The sequence below is a fragment of the Acartia tonsa genome, chromosome 11 (genome assembly GCF_053477335.1).
Source record: "Acartia tonsa isolate MP-2025a chromosome 11, ASM5347733v1, whole genome shotgun sequence".
NCBI lineage: Eukaryota > Metazoa > Arthropoda > Copepoda > Calanoida > Acartiidae > Acartia > Acartia tonsa.
In genome coordinates, this window is record NC_137270.1 from 42,753,210 (window position 1) to 42,775,653 (window position 22,444).

Below are 22,444 nucleotides of genomic sequence, written 5' to 3' on the forward strand. Positions count from 1 at the left end.
AATATGTAATTAACTTCGCTACTTATGGATATAATTTGCCTTGTTGGAATAAATATTATTCATTTGTCATCTCTCCCTTCCCTCAATTTTCTAAAAAGTTTAAAACTTTTATATAAAACAGTTTCTTTTGAATAAAATAGCGAATTAAATCTATCAAATTAAGTGTAAATTAAAATGGTTGAAAAGAGGTGTAGAGCTATTGGTCCAAATTATTGTTTTTTTTGTGGTTTATATACCCATTTGAAAATAAAGGCAAAAATGCATTTAAAACGAAGAAATTATGGTCTTTTTAGGAGTAATTCTTCTGTATAATTATTAATTACTATTTTATTCTCTTACTGATATCCATCTGTAAATTCAAATTAAATAAAGCATGACAGCATGAAGTAGTACCAAATACTAAGTTGGTAAACATGAGTCAGATTTTCAGTGGCCATACAGAGAATATAAATAACAGCCTGACAGACAAAGTAAATTATATGAATTGGTCCAGGGAATATTCACAAAAAATTTCAGCCTTTTATCTTCACTAACTGCTAAGAAAATTACATTTTGCCATGGCGTACGGCCGGACAGAAAAGTAACTTTGTTACTAAAAGCAAAAAACAAAATATGCTGCATCGTATTGTAACCGCTTAGGATATTTTGTTTCCCAAGTGTCAAGGTATGTAAGCTAGGTGGGTTATTAATGATATTCATATTCATACACAAATTTATTAAAAAACAAAGCATTTCAATATTTATGGTGTGTACGTTCGTCCGTAATTCTGTAATTAATATATCTTATAATTTAATTAGTAATGTTAGGACTGCGTATCTATTTCAAACTTCGAATAAAGGTTACTTTAACAAATAAGTATAGTTTTAAAAGCATAGCAACTTTATAGTTTTCATGTTCATCTTAAACATTTTTACATAATGCAAGTTTCTATTAGTGATTCATGGGTCAACTAGGCATAATATTAGAAGCAAGCTTTCAAACAAACAAGTATTAAAATGTCCTATTTGCTTAGCATTTATGAATGTTGTCATAATTGTTAAAAAAAATCATAATTAATTTCCACAAACAGATTTGTCTTGTATTCTTATATTTAAGATTTTGAAATTCTTCTTTTTGTAATTTTATTTTAATATATTCATCTGTCCTTTTTAAAACATTCATTTTTTTGTTTATCAAAAAATGAATGTTTAAGTATTAATTCCCGACAACTACCTCCCCCAAAAAGCAAGGACCCTAGCTATCAGACAAAAATGAATTTTATTAAACCTTTCTCTCTCAAATAAGTTGTTAGAATCTTTTATGTGCAATTTTTTATTATTTTGGTTAGTTTTTCACTAGAGGTCTAAAGTTGTGGTTTCTTATCTATTTCAAATTTATTAATTAGTAACTAATTATTATGACTCCATTAGATTTTACTTTAACCAATATAAAATCGGGACAGGGTCTTTGCCTTGTAGGGAAAATTATAAATAGCTCTTGTCCCCTAAAATGCTAAAAAAAATCTTAAAAATAACCCATATAATTTTAACATTGAAACATTTCTCCATTTCTTTAAATTTAATTAGATATAAGATTTGAAACAAAAGCGCACATAAATTTCATGTAAGACGTTGGACCAATAGAGTAAAAAAAAGGAGGAGAAGGGTTAAATAAAACTGTATATCCTCACCCCATGGACCCAGTGCCGACTTTCAATGTGCTCTTTGAATATAATCGAATAGAGTCTTAAATATCAACACAGCCAAGTCGCTGCAAAAGAGCAGAAAGCAATTTGCTTGCGTACGAAAAAGGTCCCCTAGACAGGTGCCAGTGTAGTTGTCTGGGTTATACATCTCCACTTATTAAATTCATTATTAGATCTATTTAACATGGCAAGCAAAGTTGTAAAAAAAAGAATAAGTATCGCAGCAAAGGCACGGATGCAAGATTTATTGTCAATAAATCTCAAAATACGTCAATTTTGTTATATTTTGCAGGATATATATAATCTATTTGACCTTCTTGGCGTAGAAAAAAATGTTCGTACGGACATACCATACTTAGAATAGAATAGCTGCATTACTTAAAAACATAAAAAAACACAGAAGAAAGGTATTTTTTTTTGCAAAAGTAAATATACCTATTTATCTACTTAAAAAAACTTCTTTGTAGCACAGCTACTATTTAAGTATAGTATGCCCGTACGTCTAAAGTAAAAATACTACCCAGTAAGAAAATTATAATTATTATAGACTATTAAATAGTGAATTGCATTGTTGGTAGAAACTAGCAATGTTCAGACTTTTTTTTACTAATATTTTTATCTACATCTTGGAAAATTTTGTTTATCATAATTTGGGGTGTACATCAATTCATCTTCCATTGTGTTGTTACTTAATATAAATCATATCTTCTAACCTATGACTTTTGTATGTCTAAAGTAAAGAGTCGATTTATCTACTTAAAATCTTTATAAAGATTTTCAACAACTAGAAAGTTTACGTCCAATGCTGAAATTCCAAGTAGTACTTAACATATAAAAGCGCAGATACATTATGAATTGTTTATACTCTTGTTATATTTTCCTTGTATTTGAATATGACTTATCTATTTGTAATTATTTGGGCTTTGTGAGTTTTGGTTGCACAGGTCCTTGTTTTTAATGAATTTGTTCATCCTTTATTTTGTCCTTAATGCTAAGTTTTTCTTCTTTTATCTTTTTATTTAATTTAATTCACTTTCCCTCTCATAAATAGGCTTTTTAAAAAACAAGACTATGTATTTCTAGAAATCTAAATGGATAAGACAATGGCCGATAAATTTATATACATATCCAATAACATTAGACAAAAGTACCCCTTCTGTTGATTTCAATTAGTCGATGAAACGTTTAGACATTCAACTTAATGAACCAACCATTCAAAATTTATGAAAGTCTCCCAAGTTCTTAACCCAACGAATAGGAAAACGTTATTGTAAAACTTTGAGGACTGGCGTAATAAACAGCCCAATATTCCCAACCATCACTGGCTGCGACAGGAAGGAAGAGGTCGATGAAATGTTTATTACACTAGTTTTCATAATCGTTAGCTTGACAACTTTGGGGACTTTTATTGGATTTTAATTCATTGGTTCATTAAGTTGAGTGTCCAAACGTTTTAATTACTTATTGTAATCTACAAAAGAGGTAATTTTGTGCATTACCATTAGGTATATAATATATATCAATTTATCGGCCGTTGTCGTATCCCTTTAGATCCCTGATCTGCAAGTAATATAGCAAAGTAAACTACACACGATTTTTATTACAGTTTTAAGAAACTTAATTTATTTGGAAGTAAATTATTGATTTTAGAATTTTTAAAATTCTAAAAGAACTAAGGAAGAATTTGTACGTAGTCAACTATGTATAACTTTATGACATCATGTATCGTTATAGATTATTAACTTTGCTAGTAATCATTTTATATACCTATACTAATATATAATTCTTTTTTGAATTTTTCTAATTTGAAATGAAGTGTTTGTTTTTAACAGACCGTTGTCATTTAACTTCAGACTTTGAAATATGCATTGAGAGTTGAGGTGGTTCCTATCATAGCTTCATGTGTTATAATCACAATAGAATTAATAACAGTGTAGCTTATGGGTGAACTGTGATAGTGTGAGACAGTAGGAACCATCCTATAGACTAAGGTGTGCCATCATTTCCGTCTCAATATCAATATTTAAAATTTTTATTTAAAGGCAAAATTTTAAAGAAATAGGATAACCAAACCACTAAAATATTTTTTTCATTAAAAATCTTCCAAAATTATATTTAAAATCTTCTAAAAGTGTATGTGCTTTGCCTTTTTTTTAGGGCTTTCCTTTCCCACTTCTCCTCTCATCCATCTTTTTTATGAAATCGCACATGACACTTTCCGTACTTTTCATAGATAATATTAGTGGTACAGTTATCCTATCATCGAATCTTCAAATACATTTTTTTATAAACATTATAAATGTTTTTTTTTTATGCGGATTTGATGGAACACTTTAGTTTAGTTGTTGTGCAGATATAGTTTGTATTATCTGTAAAAATGTCCAGCAGAGGTGGGGGAGCATGGACAGCAGGGGGAGCTCCGTGGATAACTTTTATTTTCTGTCTGGCCAGTATTGGCGGCTGCTCAGGTCATTTATATAGATAGTGGTTGGATAGACAGATAGATAGTTAATTGGATAGCTAGATAGATAGTTGGATAGGGAGGTAGATAGATAGTCGGATAGAAAGATAGACATGCATATAGATATCTAGTTGGATAGATAGAGAGTTAACAGACAGATAAATAGTTGGATAGATAGATAGTTAACAGATAGATAGATAGTTGGATAGATAGATCGATAGTTGAATAGAGACAGATAGTTGATATAGGTGGTTGAATAGAGGAACAGTTATCAGAAAGATAGATAGTTTGATATATTGATATATACAGTGTTTTTTTTATGGTAACTTTTTTGAAAGCAATTTTACCCTAAAAAGTACAGTAAAATCTAAATTTCAAAACTTAGGTGTCAACATATAAAAATGATTTTAGCGCATTTTTCTTATAAAAATGGATTTTCTGTAGTCGAGTTTGGGGGGCCAGTACTCCCTCCCTGGTTGAGATATGACCTTCAAACTTTGATATGTTCTAGTACATGTCCCTAATAGTATCTGTATACATTTTTAGCTCTATATCTCAACTTTGAAGTGTTTAGCAGCCATTCTTGCAAAAGGTTGATTATTTGAGCATAAGAAAAATGCGCTAAAACCATTTTTAGATGTTGACACCTAAGTTTTGAATTTTAGATTTTACTGTACTTTTTAAATAAAAACTGAAATATTTTTTTGTTGTTCTATTAATATCCTTAAAAAACGAAGAAAATAAGCTATTAATCATTAAATTCTGATAACTATAAGAGGGGTAAAATTGCTTTCAAAAAAGTTCTCATAAAAAAACACACACTGTAGTTAGATAAATAGATGTTTTTGACTCCGCTTCAGGTATGGAGGTGCTTCGCCAAAAACCTCTATCTGGCAGATACTTGCCGCCGGTTGCGAACAGCGCCGCCGCCGTCGCTGAACCTTTTAAGACAAATTACTTACCTGTACTTGCTACGCTTCGAACGGAGAGTGCCGGGAAATACTCAAAGCAAACAGATAAATAAATTCTACGAAACGACGGCACAGAAATGCGTTGATGTTTTTAGCTCGATGTCAAAAATGTGACTAATGCAAAACCGGAACTTACGAGATTATATTAATGAAAAAATTGCGTGGCATTTGCGCAAATGGTATAAGGGCTATAAGAAAGATAGGCGGCAGCACCGGCGTCAACGATGTGGCAGCTGGGACAAATAATCTACCAGAAAGGTCCGGTTGGATAAATAAAAAGATATACAGTCAGATAGATGTATAGTTGGTAAGATAGATGGTTAAATAGAAAGATAGATAGCAAAAGATTTCTTTTAAAATTATTTTTTAATGTTTTGCAATGATAAACATAAAATTAAGTCTAAATCTTTTACAAATGAATAAAAATAAAACAATAAAAAATAAATGATTAGGATATATATTAATCTAAACGTAACTAACATAGTATCCTAATTATGGAAGTAACTTCTACAGCTCTTCAAATTAAATTGCCATTTATATTGTAATGAAACGCAATTTCTGTAGGTTTGAACTTAACAAAGCATTTGATAAAAATAACATATCGCTACTTTAATTGTGTACTTAATGTTTCTAACCAAGCCTCAAGGGGCTCTAAAATAAATATTATATGAGGGGGATTTACCATCCCGAGAAAATAGCTTTAAAATACAATGGGACCATTAAATATATTCCATGAGATTTACAATTTTCTCGGGTTTAGCAGTTATTATGATCTTAAAGTTCAGACGGACAGACAGACCTCGTACTGCTTTGTATTATAGATACGAATATTTAATAATATATTAGATGATGACTACATCCATGGGTAACGAAGCTCAATTAAAACTTACTGAAATAACATAAGCAGACAAAGTAAGAGAGTAGATGTATAGTATTATTTCTACAATCTAACTTTGATAGCAGTTGAGAAAATCACATTCTATCCTAAGAATTGCCATCTTTGAACCAACGTTTGGTCGGATAAAGGGCTAATTTAATTAAAGAAGATATTTAAATGTTAAGGAAATATTAAATATCTTAAATAGCAGACGAGAAATATTGTTTTCCCTAGATTAATAGACGTACTGCCAGGCTCTGATTAAAGAGAAGCTGCGCTTCTAAAAACGTGAATGATGGATGCATTCACAGGATATTGACATAATATGAGTTCATCCAGTGCTGGGGGATGGGGGGGGGGGGGTTTAAACTTTAACCAATTTCCTCCCAATTTTGTCTCCATACTTTATATTGTTTTATTTCTCTTTTGTTTTTATCCTTGGAATTTTAAGGGATAAGACAAAAGATGATAAATTGATGTAGATTCAAATTATTGGATGAAAAGTTTGAACACTGCGAGTTTGAAGCAACCAATCAAGATTTGATATAAGAGCCCAAGGGTTTTAGGCCAGCAGATAAAATAATGCGTCTTTAAAACTTTGAGTAACAGTATAATTTACGTTTTCAATGTCTTTTCCCTCACTTGAATAGCCACATCGGACCAACTTTTTTTGAGATATTTTTGACGAAGCCCTAAATACATAACTTTTGCACCACGTCGTCTTCCTATGACGTCATATTCTCCATCTCTTTTTTAGATATTTTCTTTCCCACTTCTCCTCTCATCTCCCTCATTTTATGACGTCACAAGAAGACGACGTGGTGCTAAAGTTATGTATTTTGGGCTTCGATATATTTTTTAATCAAAAAAACTATATAGTAATACTTGTTTCTGCGCTCCGTATTCGAAGGATATGGTGGGCTGACTTAAAAAAAAACCTATATAAAGCTTCCCTAAGATAGAGAACTAAGAAAGTTCATTACTTATGGAAATCTTAAACTACAGACAAAAAAAACTTACTACTTTACATGATAATATAGAATTCACTTCTATTTAAATCTGCACACTATTTTCTATTTGTGTAAAATTTAGAATACCTGCCCATACTTATATTTGATCTAATTATCCATCAATATTCAATATCTATCTATCTACCTATCTATATATGAACTAGTTAATACTTTGATAAAGGCCCTGTCTGCCTATCCTATCTATTCTATATATTAAGTATGTATGTAAAGCAAAGAGAAAATATAGGAGAATTTGATCCAGATTCTATTCAATCAAAATTGAGCCTCAGGAATTAAGAGAACAAGATTTTGATTTCCTTAAACTTTTCCTCTTGAGATCATACAAGCAACGGTAAATTGGTGTATTTATAAAACAATTTAATCTTTTGTAGATTAAGTTAAAACCATCCAATCAAGATTTAACAAAAAGACACACAGTTTGTACTACTCAATCAAGAATTAATAAAGATTTGAATAGAGCAAATAAGAGAGCTTTAGGTACCATTATAATTTTAGTTCATAATCCCATCCCTCCTACATCCTTTAAATCTATCCTATCCTATTGAAATGATTGTTATGAAAGTATTTGAGATTCTTAAACCCTAGTTAGATTAACTAGATGTCATACAAAATCTAAATCACAATATAAAGTGCATTATAAGGAAAAATCAAATAATTTTCCATTAAGAACATATGTATATCTTATTGACTAGCCTAAGAGTAAGGGTTTCCTATCATCACTTAGATTTGAAAGTACTGAATAAGGCTCATGAAACCCTAACTCTTTTAAATTTCAAAGGATTTAGCCAAATGTCAACAGGGCGCTTAGTAAATGTTTAATCTGAAAAGAAAAGGGACATTGGATTGTAAATAAAACAAGTACCCAAAGTTTTAAGAACAGGATTTCTCATTCGTTGGCCAAAAAGACTTTGGGGACTTTAATTAAATTATGACTTGGTTGTACAATCGAGGAAATTTTAATCTACAGAAGGTGTAGAAGTGGTTAACCTTATTAAAGGTGTACATGAATTTATCATCCATTGTCTTATCCATCCCGATTTTTGAATCACTTTAATTGTTTGGGAGACAGTGTTTTGTTAAGAGAATGTCTTTATTAGATTTTTAAAAAGCTTTAGTCTTAACTGTTCTTGTATTAGACAAACAAATTTCCATTCAAACATGTTGAATTGTAAGAAATGAAAATGAATTATAATGTTTATATAATAAAGAATAATGTTTGAAAGTTTAATCTTGAACCCATGTTAGCATTACAAATAGTTCTACAAATATTTCATCAGGAAACACTGGTCCACATCCATTTTAAATTGGACAAAAATATTTCATCGAAAATAATGGTCTAGATAAATTTCAAATTGGACAAAAAACTTGTATTATTTGGTATCCATATAGTAAAGTAAAGGGATCTTTTTCTGTATGTCTGTTTGTCATAGGTCCTAGTTAGGTTTATAACTATTGTTTGAGAGGGTACTACCACACCTGACTAGCGCCCTTCTTGATTTGTTGTTTTCGTAAACAGCTGATCTTAAAATAGATTGAAAAGAAAACATTTTACGTGCCGCTAGGCCTCTAGGGGCGTAACCGCTAGTTACATATAAACAACCTTTCAAATTTATTATAGACACAATAAAACTATAAGTAGACCTATTTGAAAGAGGACACAAAATAAAATATGTATTGTATATGAACTTTACGGTTTACTTGTAATACTTATGATTTATTTTACAAAAAAATTATTAGATATTTAAACTTTAAGTTTATGTTAGCCTCACAATTAGTTCTATCAATATTTGATGTTCTTGTATGTAGTGTGATAATGTGAACTTTAACATTTAATTAACCAGTGATAGAATATCTAATCTAAATACTGTGTTAGCATTACAATTATTTTACTTAATATTCGTCAAGAGACTGATCAAGACCATAGGCAAAACTGGTTTAATATCTCAAATTGCTACCCAACATGAAATATAGATTTGTATCTGTAGAGAAAATTTTTATAAAATAATGAGGTAAAATAATCAAGAATAGTCTAATTTAAGCTGTATTGCGGAAAAAGATTCCGGTTTGTAAAAAGACTATAATTAAAATAACAATAAAATGAAAAAAGCCAATTTAAGAATTTAAACAAATTTGGAATTGTTTTAGCACATTGTGAATTTGTAGAATAGATTTGGTTTGAATACATAATACATCTCTAAAGTACATACAACATATATATTTAAAGCAAAATCCTGTAAATTATATTTGTTCAAACACTATGACGCACAATTTTGACAATTATTACCTTTCGAATTGTGCCCCTTGGCTCATTTATAAATTCAGTGACTAAATTTGTTTATACAAATTGAAAACATGTAATATAACAAAGAATCAACATTTTGATTGTAATAACAAGTTTGGAAATTCTAAATGTGGTTGGCAATAAGTTGTGCCTGTTTATGGCCAAAGCATTTTCCTGCCTCTGAACTCAGTTATTACAAGTTTTTGTTTTTTGTTATCCTTATTATTGTCAAAAAGAAGGTTATTTAGCAACCATTTTAAAACTACAAGATTTTTACATATTTTCTTTCTTTATCATTTTCTCTGTCTCTCTATTTTATCTCCCTTCCTCTCTTTTTCTGTCTACCTCTCCCTCTTTCCCTTTTCTTTCACTAAACCAAATCCCAACCAACAGACAAGTTCAAACAAGACATCAATTTTGCATTTTGAAGTATATATACTTTTCAATAAGAATGACAACATTCATTGCTTTTGAAGGAAAGCACACAAAAACAAATAATATTAAAAACAATAAAATAGTAAGAAAAAAAATGCATGAACTAAAATTGACTTAAAGACTTAATTTAAGTGGAAAATATAATTCAAAAATTATGATTATGATTTATAACTATAATACCAATCTACTATGAGAGGCAGAGATTTTTGAATATCAACTAAAATAAAATCTACACATATTAAGTTACATGTAAAATATGAATTTTTTTTATTATTGTATATTTTCGCCATGACTCGTATCGATGGACTTAAATTAATAAATAAAGTTAATTGAATGGGAAGAAATGGTGAAAATAACATGAATTTATTGAACAGTACAGAAATAAGTAGAGAAACTAGGCTAAGACTATAAATAAAAACTGACAAAATAAAATTTCTTCAACTTAACTAGAGAGAGAGTTTTTTTTTTGCTTTAAGCTACAAGAATCTCAAGTTTAGAGTGTGCTTTCATTCCAGCAGATAAACATTATTAGTAGCATTCCTAATCTATAGAAAACTATGATCTTTATCTCAATGTTAACGACAAATGACCAAATTTTTCCTCCTTTTTTGCCAGCTAAAGCTCCACATCTCACAGAAGCACCTTTTTATAAACTCATCCTCATAGATTATGGCATGTGTCCCAAATTAAGTCACGAAAAACAATTCTTCACGCTTTTGATGTATTTTTTTGCGAATTTAATGGAATACCAATTTTTGAAATGTGCATAGCTAAGCAAAACTAAGGGATATGGGATAATGTAATTGAAGTGTTCACGGTGTTTTAGCTGTTTTTGCCTCACAGACATCTAGAATAGGTTAATCTTTAAAAGCTACTCATACAATTTCAGACATACAATCCTATTATTGAAAAAATAATTGCATGGAAATTAGATGTGTGTATTCCCCGATATTTAATATTGATGTCAAAAAAACACAATTCATTATGTACACGAACAAAATATAGTGCCTATAATAATGACGTAATTCGGGAGGTTTCGGCCACGGGTTTTTAAATTTATCCCCTTTTTTATAGGCACTAAATTCATATTAGAATAATGGCATAGAGTATTAGATTGTCTTCAGATACATTATCCCTTATTCCTGATGAAAAGTTTAACCAGATTTTCAAGTCAAATATTTCGCATAGTGAGCTTAAATAAACAAACTTCAACATTTTAACATTATTTTCCTATCAGAGAGGGAGGGTACAATGGGCTGTTTATTACACTAGTCCCCAAAGTCCCATAATAACGTTTTCTTATTTGTTGGATTAACAACTTTGGGGACTTTAGTCAATCTTGATTGGTTGATTCATTAAAATGAGTGTCGAAACGTTTCAACCCCAAACTGTAATCTACGGAAGGGGTAGTTTTGTTTATCATCATTGGGGAAGTTCATCAATTTATCGGCCATTGTCTTATCCCATGAGATCCCTGTTTTCCTGCAGCTTTTGAACATCTACAAAACGTTGAAAATTTAATTCTTTGCACCGTAGAAAAATAGCATTAAACCACACCAAGACTTCCAATTTAAATGAAACAGTTAAAAGCAATATCTTGGAAGAAAAGCTTCCCTTGGAGTCGTTTACAGATCTTAAAGGACATACACTACTTTTATCAATTCATCGTCTATTGTCCTGAAGGTCCCCGACCAAAAGGGAAATAAAAGGAGAGACATATACCTTGTCGGGTATTGTTCAGGAAGGGAGGGGACATTAGGATGTTTATCAAGCTAGTTTTCAAAGTTTTCTTGTAATGTTTTCTTAGTCTTTGACTTAACAACTTTGAGGACTTCTATTGAATTTTGATTGGTCGATTCATAAAATGAGTGAACTAACGTTTCAACCACTAAATGCAATATACGAAAGTGGTAATTTTGTGTATCATCATTTGGGGATGTACATTATTCTATCCCTGTAGATCTCTGGGTATTTTTGCTCCACTAACCTTTTTCTATTAATTTCCTTTTCTGTATACAGAAAATAGATATATAATCTAGATATATACTCTATAAATCAGCCAATAGAAATATAGTGGAGGAACAATCTAGCAATGTTTTTGGTTAGAAAGCATGCAGATAATTGGGATAAAACTTTACTTTGGTATATTTCTTCCCTCATATTATGAGAAGCATATTACAAAACATATATAGCATAAATAAATAAGCGAAATGGTTCGTCTGCTTTGGATTCCTTTTTAAATTTGACGGATTATGGGACCATCTAATCTATACTATATCTATTATACAGATTGAAAAGAAAATTGGTGCTGAATTCTTCAGTATATATATATTTCCATTTTGGCTTCGAAACTGATTAATATCTGCTGGATTCGATACGGTTCTCAGCCATACTGAAAAATCATAAACAGTATTGTAATACAGACAATTTTTCACGAACATTAAAATAAAAATCATGAAATTAACTGTTAGCCCACGCTTTCGGCGCCTTTGGGCTAACAAAACTGGTTATAATCTTTTTTTTCATTTTAATATCCGCAGAGCACTATCTACAATAAATAACTATTATAAAATTGAGATAATAAAAAGACAAATATGTATGATGGCTTTTTATGTAAAATGGCTTTTAACCATGCATTGCAAGGGTTCCAGGACAAACGCAGGAGTTCCAAACGTCGGAGTGGACAAACGCAGGAGTTTTAAAACACTAATTTTATTAAGTATTTCTATACAGATTAGGTTAGGTTAAGATATGAATGAACAAATAAGCCCCCCCAGGGGTTAGTCATTTAAAAAACCTATAAGATGGTCTAAAATAGGTTAGGTTAGGTTAAGTGTCCACTCCGACGTTTGTCCACTACGACGTTTGGGACTCCTGCGTTTGTTGAAGGACCATCGCAAGGCCTCTCAAAACTGTTGTCATTCTATAAAAGTGCAATGGTTTTGTGTTGTCTATATGGCTTTAATAAAAAGTGATCGTGGCTGACATAATATTGACATGCTATTTATAATTATTATTTGCGTATTTAAGAGGTAATAGCTGACATCGAGCTATCTATTGCATAGAGACAATAAAACTACATACTTAATTTGATAAAATAAAATAAATTTACACGGAGAATATTCTTTTCTTTTATGAAGTAAATAGTTGCTTCACACTTAGCCTTAATGTAAGTGGCGAAGAGTAAGCTATAAAAATTGGAAAGAATTTTAATGAATATAATAGATTTGAAATCTGCATAAAATTTTAAGGAATTTTTATAAAATTCGTTTTTTGTATAATTCTTTATCTATAAGCGCAAATACAAATTAAGTTAAATAATTTTGACATCTGTGATTGGTGGATTGAAAACTATCTGCGCCCTGATTGGAGAAGCTTAAGTGACGTACATCATTCAACCAATTAGAGCGCAGGTAGTTTCCAATCCACCTATCCTATTGGTCAAAATTTATTAACTTAAATTGGATTTGCGCTTTTAAATAATGAATTATATAAAAAACGAGTTTTATAAAAAAAAATCATTAAAATTTTATGCAGATTTCAAATCTATTATATTCATTAAAATTCTTTCCAATTTTTATAGCTTAGCGGAGAGGCAAGAAAAACCACCACAACATTTCCTGAAAATTACAATCAATTCAGACCAGCATTTTTCAAGATCTTTAGCTACGGAAAACGTGTAATTTGGTCAAACTGAGAACCGTCTTTAAGCATAAAAATCAATATTTTATTTTTATATGTTTACAGAAAGAGGGTCATTTTTTCCGCATAATTTCTGTTTGTTGTGTTAGCGTTAAGTCAAATGATCTTTTAAGTCAAATTGTTATTATAATTATGACCAAATGTATATATATATGAAGATCAGCTCCAAATGGATTTCCTATTCTAGCCCTAGTTTTCTAAAGTGTACAGCAGATAACCCAATTATTGCAGACCCTTTTTTCAGCTACTCCGGAAATTTGTGAAAACAAAGCGATTTATACATTATACATTCAAAATTTTAATTTTTTTTTTTTGAAGTTTGAAGCTTTTTTAGCTAATAGCAAATTTCGAGATAGAACGCGGACGCTAGGTACTCTTTCGGAAACTAAATTGGAGTTCATCTATATGAAATGTCCTAATTAAGAACAGCTTGACTTAACAAGCGCATTTGACTAAACATTAATACACAATTTTACATGGAAAATACGCGAAAAAATGGCCCCCCTTTGAATCAATATTTTTACAGAAATATTGAGCACTATTAAAAGAATAATAGCATACTTGTCTCTTACAAAACCTTGACAAATATAACAAGAACGATCAACGACAAAATAACAATGCAAATCATTTAAAACTAGTAAAACAATCTTAAACAATAGGCACAATCTAAGACGAATCAGTACGATAATACATATCTACAATAAATCTTTTTCAATTGAGAGTGTGGAAAACGCAGGAAGGTCAGATAAATTGGACTGTAAATTACACCACCCAAAGTTTTATAACCACCTTACTTTATTCGTTAACCTTATACCTTTATAGAATTTAATAAATTACTTTCAAACTACCAGTGTCCATACTTTTTCAACCAATAATTTTAACCTACATAAGGTATTGGGTATGCAATATGTTTCAAATTCTCATCTATTGTATTATCCCTTATAATCTCTTGAAAAATGAAAGCAAGTTGAAAAATCCACAAAATGTACAAAAATAATACAACAATACTTTAGACTTTTAAAGGAGAATTGCTTATAATGATAATAAAAAGAGCAAAGTACTGCAAAAGGGAGATAGATAGATAGATAGAAAAATAGATAGATAGATAGAGAGAGAGAGAGAGAGAGAGAGAGAGAGAGAGAGAGAGAGAGAGAGAGAGAGAGATAGAGAGAGAGAGAGAGAGAGAGAGAGGGAGAGAGAGAGAGAGAGAGAGAGAGAGAGTAAATGGTTTGCTCTTGTAAAAGTGAAGTTTGAAGTAAACAAAAGTTTATATTGTTATTGTTTTGTTAGGATTCACTCTACAACTACCTTCAGCAATCAGAGATAGGCAGCCGCAGCCACGCGGGGCTTATTTGTATATTCATAGCTTTACCTAACCTCACCTGTATAAAAGAAATACTTAATTAACTCGATATTTTAGTCAATCCTGCGTTTGTCCACTCCGACGTTTGTCAATCCTGCGTTTGTCCACTCCGAGGTTTGTCAATCCTGCGTTTGTCCACTCCGACGTTTGTCAATCCTGCGTTTGTCCACTCCGACGTTTGTCAATCCTACGTTTGTCCACTCCGACGTTTGTCAATCCTACGTTTGTCCACTCCGACGTTTTTCAATCCTGCGTTTGTCCACTCCGACGTTTGTCCATCCTGCGTTTGTCCACTCTGACGTTTGAAAATCCTGCGTTTGTCCACTCCGATGTTTGTCAATCCTGCGTTTGTCCTGGAACCCAGTGGCCTCCTAACCCCTCACCCAGTTTCAGATAAACAGCAGCCCAGGGAGGGAGGGGACATTGGGCTGTTTATTACACTAGTCCCCAAAGTCTTATAATAACTTCTTCTTCTTATTCGTTGGCTGGTTGATTTATTTAGTTGAGTGTCCAGACGTTTCAACCTTTAAATGTAATCTACATAAGGGGTAATTTTGTGTATCAACAGCTGGATGTACAGCAATTTATTAGCCGTATCCCCGTAGATCCCTGCTGCAACCTCATATCTTGATAATTGTAGCTGATTTTCACCAAAAGCTATAAAATACGAAACTGTAGTAACCCTCGTTTCTTCTTAGAACTTAAGGTATAGGACAATGGACGATAAAGTGGTATACATTTCCAATGAATATAAACAAAATTACCCCATCTATTGGTAAAATTTGTTGGAAAGCACCATTTTTAAAAATAATCTTCAATCGCCGACAAATATTATGATTTGTTAATTTTTAGCTGCAACCAAGTTGCAATATAATAGGCGACTGCCAAAGCAGCTTATAGTAAAAATGACGTCATACAATACAAATGACCAATTATAGGCCAGTATACATTGTAATTGGCCAATGGTAAAATATATGTTGGACTATCATTGGTCATTAGTATTGTATGACGTCATTTTTGATGAGGCATTATAAGCTGCTTCGCAAGTGCCGAGCCTTCTCTTACAACTATTTACTTTCAGTTAAAGAAAACAAGAAAAAATTATCTTTGTTTGTTTTTAGTTAAAATAATCCTATTATACAAATATATAAAAATATAAAACAATATATAATTATTTTGGTTGAAAATAAAAATATGTTTTCTCGTATTTATTTGAATCCGGTGGATAGGAACCGGTTCTCATCCATACGAAAAAACTATGTCTAGCATCGTATTATATCTAGTTTTTTACGAATATAAAAATGTACAATCATAAGATTAAAACCAGTTTTTTTAGCCCGTGCCTTCGGCATCTCGGTGCTAAAAAAACTGGTTTTAATCTTATAATTCTACATTCTATATCCGCGGAAAGCTGTTTAAAATACGATGTGAGAAACAACTATTCTTTAAACAATTAAAAGTATTTATTTCCTTATTGTACCGCAGTTTCTATAAAATGAGAACTAGTCTGTTTGTCCAATAGTCATAATAACTGTAATTATGACTTATCACATTTAAAAAGTTTTGCTAATACACAATTGAAAATATTCTTTAAAATTATTCCTTTTTTTAGATGGAGCCACGGACGCAGTTTATGAAGTAGTTGAAGCAATTCAAGGTATACAAATTATTTAGATGTATATGTTTAATTTTTAATTTTTCTCACTCTATGATTGTTTTGGAGGGAAGGGACAATGGAGTGTACATTATACTGGTTCCCATTTTGAAAAAGACGCTCAACAATTGGATTAAACATTTTTGTAACTTTTAATGTATCTTAATTGGTAAAAGAAAGAAAAAGAAGAGAAAGAGTAATTAATTCATTATTATTATAATAGGGGGCGCTGCCGAGTTGACGTGTTCATTAGATGATAAAGATATTATTATTATATCTAATACTAGCGGCTACGCCCCTAGAGGCCTCTAGGGGCACTTGAGGAGGAGAGAGTCGAATTTAATAATTTAATTTCTTATTTTAGATTTTAAAAGAAAAAGTAAAAAAAAATTTACGTTTTACGTTTGTTTTTCGTTGAACTCTCTTTCTAAAATTGAGAAATTAAAAAAAAAATAATTTCTCTAGGGAGGGTGGTGGTACCCTCCCCCAAAATAGTTATAAACCTTCCCGGGACATATGAGAATCTACCCTGTTAAGGAGAACCCGATCGGTTCAGCGGTTAGCGAGATCCTTCGGTACAAACACACAAACACACAGACAAACATCCTGTTACTTTATTATAAGGATTAATCTAATATTATTCTACTAGGGGGCGCTGCTGAGTTACCATGTTCATTAGATGATAAAGAAACGGGAGATAGGTAAGAACAAATTTTAATTAAGAAAGTTTTTTCAAAATAAGCTAAATATCTCGGAAACGGTTGGTATCAGTGGGTTGTTCTTTTCAAATGGCTTTATAAATATTTTAGAGTGATTTAACTTCATTTTTCTGGCCAAAATTATCCCCTCTAAATTTTTTGCGAGCCTCACTAATTTTAGTGAGGCAAGGAATTTTTAGTAAGGCAAAAGTTTTTTAAGAATTCACCTCAGGTTGGAAATGAGTAATAAATACCATTAGTATCCTTGATAACATCTATAGAATGTTTAAAAAATTTCGGTAACCGCTAGACCAATATGGCTTTCCTTTTTTTGTGTAGCTTCTCATAGGTCTCATAGTGTTTTAAAATTTGGTGTTTACTTTTTATGACATGTTTTTTTAAAGATATTAGCAAGTTAGAAAGACTTTAAATTTTAACAATATTTAAACTTATTTAATTTTATTTAGTGTATATTTGGTGCTGTGGTACAGAAAGGAGGCCAGAACACCAATCTATAGTTATGATAGCAGGTAAATTAATTAATTCTATGTAATATGAATCATGATTGTATGCTAAGATCTCGATAACGGCTGGATTCATTATTCAACTTACGGGTAAATTTTACTTTGGTCCACGAGAGGTTTTTGGATATTTCAAGATGTTAAGACCCCACTAGGAGATACAGCACCAAGAAAGAATAACACATGACAAAATATTGAATGACAACAAAATTAAGGATAGGGGTTAACGCACAACGTCCAATAACACCCCCCCCCCCCCGACAATAAAGAAAGAATATCTTAATAAATTTTAAAAACTTTTCTGTTATCATAAAATGAAAGAAAAACAAGGATGACAACATCCATAAAAGCGAAGCTCTGAAACGGTAGGACAAACGGACATTAACACTTTTATAATGTCAGAACTGAATAATCAGAATGCGAATGTATAAGAGTCAAAGCAAAATTGTTTATAGAGTTGATTATAGAGTTGCTTCGCTTATAATATTGTACTTTGTTATCCCAAAATCAGTATACCAAAAATCAGACCAATCGGATAATTAGTTCACATACAAATTTGTTGTTAAAAATGTAAAAAAAATCAACATGTTTAAAATGGACGTACGGACATTCTGGTAATGATTATAGAGTTGCTGCGCTTTCTAACTCGTACCTAACTATTACAGGAATTACCATGCAAAATTTGAAATCGATAGGACAATTTTAACATGCCTAAATAAACGAAAAAAGCTATTTAAAAAAGTAAAAAAATCAACATGTTTGAAATGGACGTACGGACATTTTGGTAATGATTATAGAGTTGCTACCGTGACGGACGGACGGACCGACCCTAATTATAGAAAAGCTTTGCTTTTAAAAGTTTCAGAAAATTACTTTTCATTAAGTTTACCATAAAAAAAATATTTAATTGCTCTCCAATGTATATTTGAACCATTTACGAAGTCTGTCATACAATAGGAATGACCAATGATAGGCCAGTATACATTGTAAATGACCAATGGTAAAATTTATTCTTTCATTGGTCATTTATACTGAATGACGTCATTTTTATTAGGCTCTATCAACAGCTTCCCAATTTACCTTTTATAACTGTCAATTTGTTTATTTATATTCATAAAAGCAGAGGCAAGAGAGAAGGAAAGATAACCACCTTTTCTTATCTTTTTCCTCACTGCACAATAGGGCAAATACTTAATTTTTTCCGTGTATTTTCCATAAAGTTGTTTGTAACTGTTTATTTAAATGCGTAGCTGTCTATAGTGCCCTAGTAAAATAGTTATAGATGTCACGGCTTTTAGCCTACCTTTTTTATTTACTTCAATAATTAAATTATACCCCATCTCTTTTCTAGGTTTTTTTCCATTTCCTTTCTCTTTGCCTCTACTATGCACGTCAAATGCACTTATTAAAGTCAAGCTGTTCTTATTTATGAAAATGTCATAATTGAGTCATAATTAAGAACAGTTTGACTCAATAATAGCATTTGACTAAACAGTAACAAACAACTTTAAGGAAAATTCGCGAAAGATTATCCCCTTTTTTCTTAATACTGTTGAGAAAATATTGAAAAAAAACTACGTTTTAATTTGATTTGTAAATAGACTTAATTTACTTTACAACTTGTTTTCAACTTACAGAAAATATTTCTAAGTTTTTAAAAAAAGTTTTAATAAGGAGTCCGTTGACCCTGCACTTTAAATTATAGTTTTTAAAAAAGTAAACAAGATTTTTAGTTTTTTTCTCCAAGGGGCGAATTTCCTTGGAAGTGTGGAGGGGTACCCTTCTCCAAAATAATCTAAAACCTTCACACAACTTATGAAAAGCTTCATTGTAAAGGAGAACCCTATCAGTTTTGCAGTTAGTGAGATTCTTCGGTACACAAAATCGAGTAGACAGACATACATCTTGTTACTTATATTTAAGGATAGAACAGTATAATACACCACCTCTAGATATTTTAATACTATTTTCTTATTTATTTTCCCTACAGTGCCATGTCTTATTTATACAGGGGTCTAGACTTATCTTAAGCGGGTTTTCCTATAGCTATTTACGCAGTAAAATTATATCCAAAATAAAATTAAAAAGTAGAAAGAAAAATATATAACACCCATGTTTATTTCAACACACTTGTTAAAAAGTCTGAAGTTGAGACTTATACAAAGCTTCCCAAAAAGGAGAGCTTAATCTTTTCATTAGTTAGCAGGATCTAAACCGACAATAAAAAAAGAATTATTATTTTATATAATAGGACTAGCGGCTACACCCCTAAAGGCCTCATGGGGGCTCTTGAAGAAGGGAGAGGCCGACCATCTAGTTATATTTCGTTATAGTTATAAACCTTCCAAGGACCCACTGTAAAGGAGAACAAAATCAGTTTAGTGGTTAGAGAAATCTTTTAAACATACTGATAGACATCCTGTTACTGTTCATAAGGACAGTGATAATAAAATCTTTAGAACCCAACTTTATAGCATCTATTTATATGAATATTTCCTATTTCTTATTGATATTAATCAGGGAAAACAGAAAAAGTAATATGTAAGACAACTTATAAAAAGAACAATTATGCTGATACGTTGCACAATTAACAATATTATATGAGAAATCATAAAAATTAATATTATTGCTGTTCAAATTCTGAATAAGAATTGCAGGGTTCGGAAGCCGCGCCTCAGCCTCGCATAAGCCTCAGTTTTAAACCTGCTTGTGAGCAGAAAAAGAAATTTCAGAAAGAAGGATTGTCTGCTAAAGAGCAGTTTTATACATCCAGCTGAATTTTATAGTGATAGAATGAACCCTGAAGAATTGTATTAAAATTAAAACTGACGGACAGAAAGATCATAATCATGCAGTAGCTACTAAAAATGTTTTGATATCAATGATATCAAAAAAGAGAACTTAAATATATATAATGTTTCATAATTCCATTTTTACCTTCTCTAAACATTTTATTGCAAAAACTATAAACAGCACAGGAAAATTTATCTTTTTAGAAACTAGGACGTATAAGCTGTCCTACATAAAACATATTATATAAACAAAACTAAATAACAATAGATATAAAAAATTTTAGTAGGAAAGGACAGTCATTTTATATTTTATCCCTATATGATAAATCAGCCACAAATATCCAAATTTCCTTTTTATGTTTGACGGATTCATGTGTCTAATTAGTCATCTATGGTAATGTATTATTTTTTTGCTACTTTTTTGTTAGTTTACCTTTCCATAAATTCCCAAATATTAATACATTACTATTCTGTTAATTATATGATATCTAATGATAAGACATCCGTCTTATACAGAGATGGAGGGAACATTGGAGTGTATATTACATTTTTAACCAAAGTTTTATAAACATGTTTTTTCATTCTGTGGTTAAAAACTTTGGGTACCTTATTAAATCTTATCAAAAGGTTTTAAACGAGCAGAGTCTGAACTTTAAAAGCCATTATTTTAAGAGGATCTTGGACAAAGTAACTTCGGACAAAGTAGCTTCAGACAAAGTAGCTTCAGGACAAAGTAGCTTCAGGACAAAGTAGCTTCAGGACAAAGTAGCTTCAGGACAAAGTAGCTTCAGGACAAAGTAGCTTCAGGACAAAGTAGCTTCAGGACAAAGTAGCTTCAGGACAAAGTAGCTTTTTAAGGAAAGTAGCTTCCACTGTTAATAAAGGTCATGGCCGCAGCGCTCGGCCCCCTGGCCTGCGTAGCCGCGGGCGCTCGGCCCCCTAGCCTATAACCTAACCTAACCTTACCAAAAAATTGTAAAAACATTATTAAAACTTGTAAAAACAATATTAAAAATTGTAAAAATCCATCAACCACTTTTTGCAAAATCCACGAAATTCTAAACCACCTATGTATTATCAGTTGATGATATTTTTTTAAAACAAATGTTCTGAGGCTAACTTAGGTTAGGTTAGGTTATAGGCTAGGGAGCCGAGCGCTGCGGTCATATTGGAGACAATTTTTCTTAGGAAGCTACTTTTCTGAAGTAAATGTTCTGAAGCTACTTTGTCCTGAAGCTACTTTGTCCGAAGCTACTTTGTCCGAAGCTACTTTGTCCAAGATCCTTTTAAGATGCTATATGGGAATCTTTTAATGTTATTTGGGATGAACAATTATTTAAAAACTATTGTCATATCCATTAAGATCTCTGGTCTTCACTTCTATGTAGTTTCACACATTGTACAAAATAGTATGAATTAGTAAGAATCTTTTAAAAAAAACAAAGATGACAACATTCATAAAGTGGAGGTTAAAATCAAGAAAGGTACATAATTAGGAATAATGATAATAACTATTTTTGACGTTTAGAAAAAGAATATTTAAAAGATAATTTTTACAGCAATGACATCATTGGATAATTTTTCAATGTTTTTGAAAATCATTGAAAAACATTACTAAAAATTAAAGTTTTTTCTTTTTTTTGTGAACATTTAGGGAAAATATTGAAATCTCAAAAAGAGCAATATTCTATCCATATTATATTATGTTAGGTCTCCTGGTGAGAGCGGTCAGCCTGATACCTGGTCAGAGCCAATTGTGTTTGGAGACAAGGCAAGGTTCTATCCATATTATATTATTTTCAGGTCTCCTAGTGAGAGCGGTCAGCCTGATACCTGGTCAGAGCCAAATGTGTTTGGAGACAGAGTTCTATCCATATTATATTATTTTCAGGTCTCCTAGTGAGAGCGGTCAGCCTGATACCTGGTCAGAGCCAAGTGTGTTTGGAGACAGAGCAAGGTTCTATTCATATTAT

General features: G+C 31.2%; 1 protein-coding gene across 1 annotated transcript in view; it reads left to right on the forward strand.

Annotated features, from left to right (window-relative positions):
* Nucleotides 1-3,542: 3,542 nt before the first annotated feature.
* The window catches only part of LOC145331741 (nephrin-like), a 103,458-nt gene continuing 84,556 nt past the window's right edge, over nt 3,543-22,444 (forward strand). The window contains exons 1-5 of the mRNA XM_080176574.1: nt 3,543-3,676; nt 4,023-4,153; nt 16,419-16,463; nt 17,110-17,161; nt 17,626-17,688. Of these exons, the coding sequence (XP_080032700.1) occupies nt 4,063-4,153; nt 16,419-16,463; nt 17,110-17,161; nt 17,626-17,688 (251 nt within the window). The 5' untranslated portion in view covers nt 3,543-3,676; nt 4,023-4,062. The remainder of the gene's footprint in view (nt 3,677-4,022; nt 4,154-16,418; nt 16,464-17,109; nt 17,162-17,625; nt 17,689-22,444) is intronic.